General features: G+C 45.1%; 1 protein-coding gene across 1 annotated transcript in view; it reads right to left on the reverse strand.

The window, feature by feature from the left end:
* Nucleotides 1-474: 474 nt before the first annotated feature.
* The window catches only part of NMNAT3 (nicotinamide nucleotide adenylyltransferase 3), a 101,005-nt gene continuing 97,525 nt past the window's right edge, over nt 475-3,954 (reverse strand). Inside the window, exon 4 of the mRNA XM_006846657.1 lies at nt 475-857. Within this exon, the coding sequence (XP_006846720.1) occupies nt 475-857 (383 nt within the window). The remainder of the gene's footprint in view (nt 858-3,954) is intronic.

The raw sequence follows: 3,954 nt of genomic DNA on the forward strand, positions 1-3,954 counted from the left end.
AATTAGTAGTATGCTGTTTGCGAAAGGGCAATGAGAAAGTCCAATTGTTGCGTAAAATTAGCATGCTCTCAAATCTCCCACTCCGGACCAACACTCTGCACATATAAGAACAGACTGTAGGCAGTTCTGATATGACCCCTGGGGCCCCTGTCATGCCTAGAACAGCATGCAGTGAGTTCACTCCCTGTGGCTCCTCACAATGAACCATTTACATGAAATAAAAAGCTTCATTATCAGGGGATTCTGAGACACTGCCTAATGCTACTGACCTGCCACCACCATCTTCTTTGATAAACAGCTATCCTTGAGATGTAGACAGAGAGCTTCCAAAAGGAGGACTCATTCCTGGTGCAGAAAACATTCTTGGAAATCACTGCAGAAATAAAACAAAGGAAAACTAAACCAAAAACCTTCACAGCCCTCTCCCCAGAAGGAGCTTGGAGGAGGAGGAGCCGCTGGCAAATGGAGTGCCACTTAGCTGGCCTCTTCTTCGTTCCTCAGGGTGCTTCTGGCTGCCCAGGGGCCATCCTTGGTGTACAGCTTGTGGTCCTTGATATAGCCGATGACAGCATCGGGAAGCAGGTACTTCACACTCAGCCCTTGGGCCAAGGCGCTCCTGATGTATGTGGCACTGAGCTCGTTCTGCACAGGCTCCCTGGCCAAGTGAATGTTGTGCTGGTACCTCCGTAGGATGGGCGATTCCGAGATGTACTCCTTCGGGTCATGCCCTGCTCTGCCCACGCACACCAAGCCAAACTTCTCCACTATTTCCTGGATGTGTGACTCTTTCCAGAGGTCGGGGGTCTGGAAGGTCTTCAAAACATCTGCCCCACAGAGAAGCTTCAGCTCTGGCACAGCTGGAAAAACAAGGGAGGGGCCAGCACAAGTTACAGAGACCACTAGCAACAAAGACGACAACATATTCTGCCTGAAATTCTCACAAAATGTTTTCCTTGAGATGTCTCAGAACTCAAATGTCTTGGAGTTTATGAAGCATCAAAATGAACCTGAGGCTACTTCAGGATATGCCAAGGAACTGGATGCAAGTCATGACAACCCCGTGTCAGAGCAGAACCATGCTCCATGGGGTTGGTTTCCAGTGACTCATTTTTCGGAAGTTGATCACCAGGACTTTCTTTTGTGGTTTAAGTAATAATTTCTTTCCCAGTGTAAGTAATAATGTAATCAATCAATTAAAAATTATCATCTCTAAAGTACCAAGCAATACAATGTAATTCCCCCCTCCAGTATTATAGCTGAAGTCTGTCTGTGGTAGCTAGATCTCTTGGCAGAGTCACCCAAAGTGATTGGGCTCTACCAAGAGCCCCAGCTTCCAAAGGAAAATGAGATTCGTAAAAGCCTCAGGTGAACAAACCATAGGTTTTGCTTCCGGCAAGTCACTGCCTCACTTACAGCTCATTTCAGAAATCTATTTCCTAACACTTTTAGCTAAGGCCTCACCTCATACTTTTAGAAGTAAATCTCATTCGAAAGTTAATTATAAAGTATCTTTGGATAACTAAAAGATCCCTAAGACCCCAGCTCATGGTCCTTTCATTCTTTCAATAAAACAAAGCTCTAGAACAGCTGATCAATGGGGGTAATCCTTTGGTATTTGTTCTAACAGGAAGATGATTGTGATGATCAAATAATGCCTAACACTCACTGGGTGCGCACAATGGGCAATATTGTTGAGCACTTTATGTGTACAATCTCATTTGATCCTCACAACCACATTATGAGGAAGTTTTATTGTGCCTATTTTACAGATGGGAAAACTGGGACACAGAGAGGCAAGTAACTTGCCAGAGGTCACACAGCAGAAGAGTTTGGATTCAAATCTAAGCAGCCTGGTTTCAGATCTGGCAGTTACAGCTGTGAGGCTCTATCGCCTCCTGCTGGCGGACATGTGTACATGCATCACAGGCAAGGAGCCGGTCCTGGAGCACTTGAGCCAGGCTGGATTCTGACGTGCTGTGCACAGATAGCCCTTTTACATAGGCCAATCTGAAAAGGGCAAACCCAATCAAGTGGCAGGATCTCTGATCTTCGGGAAACCAATTCCAGCTTCAGAAGAGGACAAAAGCTGGGGGTCTGGAGCACTAGCATCTGTCAGTCACCAGTTAGGAGCAGGGCTTTGAACTGATTCATTGGGATTCCACCCTCTGCTGAGAATTTGCATTTCCACCCCAGATATACTGAATTAGAGTCTATATTTAACAAGATCCCCAGGTGATTCTTATGCATGTTTGAGAATCACCTGGAGATCTTGTTAAACTGTGGGTTCTGAGTCAGTAATCCTGAGTGGAAAAACAAGTTCTCAGCAAAGGGTCGAACCAGAATGAACCTGTTGGAAGCTCTGGTAAGGAGGGGCTTCTGAGCTGCCACCTGTTGGGGAACACTAATGTAAATGGAACCATGGGAAGAATTTGGAAGTGGACATGGAGAAGCAGCTCTGTGCAGGACTGTCTGTGGAATGGACAGTGAGAGACTGGAGGTGTGGCCATAGTTCTACCACATGCTGCTGTGGAGGCTGGTGCCAAGGCTGTGCCTTCTCTGGGCCCCAGTGTTCCCTACACGGAGTGATGGCATCATGTTTCAGTGGTAAATCCATTATGAGTACACACCTTTCAAACATCCTAGTTGCACCCTGTGGGTATAACAAACAAAGCAGCTTCCTGGGAATTCAGCTCAAACATTTGTACACTCATGCATTCATGCATTTGGAGCAGCCTAAAATTAGGGCCCTTGAACAGACTCCTTAGGTTTGAATTCTGGTTGGTGTGACTCTGGGCAAGTTTCTACTCTGTGCTTCAACTTTAAAGCGGGGATATTAATAGTACCTCATACGAGTCCTGTTGTTGTACTGTAGGATAAGCACTGGACTGCTAACTGCAAGGCTGGCAGTTCAAACCCACCAGCCCCTCCTCATAAACTAGACACAGGTTCACTATGTGAACAACTTGATGGCACTTAACAACAAACCTCATAGGAGTATTTCAGAATTAAATAAATTCTGATGGCATAGAGAAAGTGGAATACAAGTTTCTCATTCATTCATTCATTCACCATCCTAACTATTCATCCATCCATTTATATAAACACCCATTCAACATTCATGGAGTACTTCTAAAACCCAATAAAATGGCACACACTTCACTAAGTATTGCTCAGAATGTATATATGGATTTGAATTGTCCTGCATCTGTGACGTTTAACTCTTAATTTCTTATTTAACTGCTACAGTACTGCCAGGACTCCTGGTGTGGCGCTGTAGGAACAGCAATGGACTGCGAACCACACGTTAACAGAGCAAACCTACCAGCTGCTCCGCGGAAACCCTATATAGGGTTGCTATAAGTCAGAATTGACACAATGGCACTTAACAACAATAACAAAGTAGTATAGCAAGAGACTAGAGTTTATCCTTTCAAACAATTGGGTGGCTTCAAACTGCCCTCTTATCCAGGAGGTTAAATGATGTTCATTTAATTCCAGGGTCTCATGTGACCATGGGCACACCCCTCTGTTCCCACAGGTTAGAGAACAGAGAAAAACATCCTCTTTCTCTCCCAGTGGATTTCTGTGGTGAGTTTCCACAGAACAGCATTAATATCAGGTACTAATTGATTTGTTAATAATTGCAGTAAGGAATATGACAGGAACATTGGTGGTGCAGTAGTTAAGCACTCAGATGCTAATAGAAAAGTTGATGAATCAAATCCACCAGTTGCTCTGTGGGAGAAACATGTGACAGTGTTCTTTAAAGAGGAAAGCATGGAGCTCTGGTAGCGTAATGGTTACGAATCGGGCTGTGAACCGCAAGGTCAGCAGTTCGAAACTACCAGCGGTTCCGTGGGAGAAAGATGAGGCGTTCTGCTCCCGTAAAGATTTACAGCTTCGGAAACCCTGTGCAGGGTCGCTATGAGTCGGAACTGACTCCACGGCACTTAA

Source organism: Chrysochloris asiatica, unplaced genomic scaffold (assembly GCF_000296735.1).
Source record: "Chrysochloris asiatica unplaced genomic scaffold, ChrAsi1.0 scaffold00028, whole genome shotgun sequence".
NCBI classification, from domain to species: Eukaryota; Metazoa; Chordata; class Mammalia; order Afrosoricida; family Chrysochloridae; genus Chrysochloris; species Chrysochloris asiatica.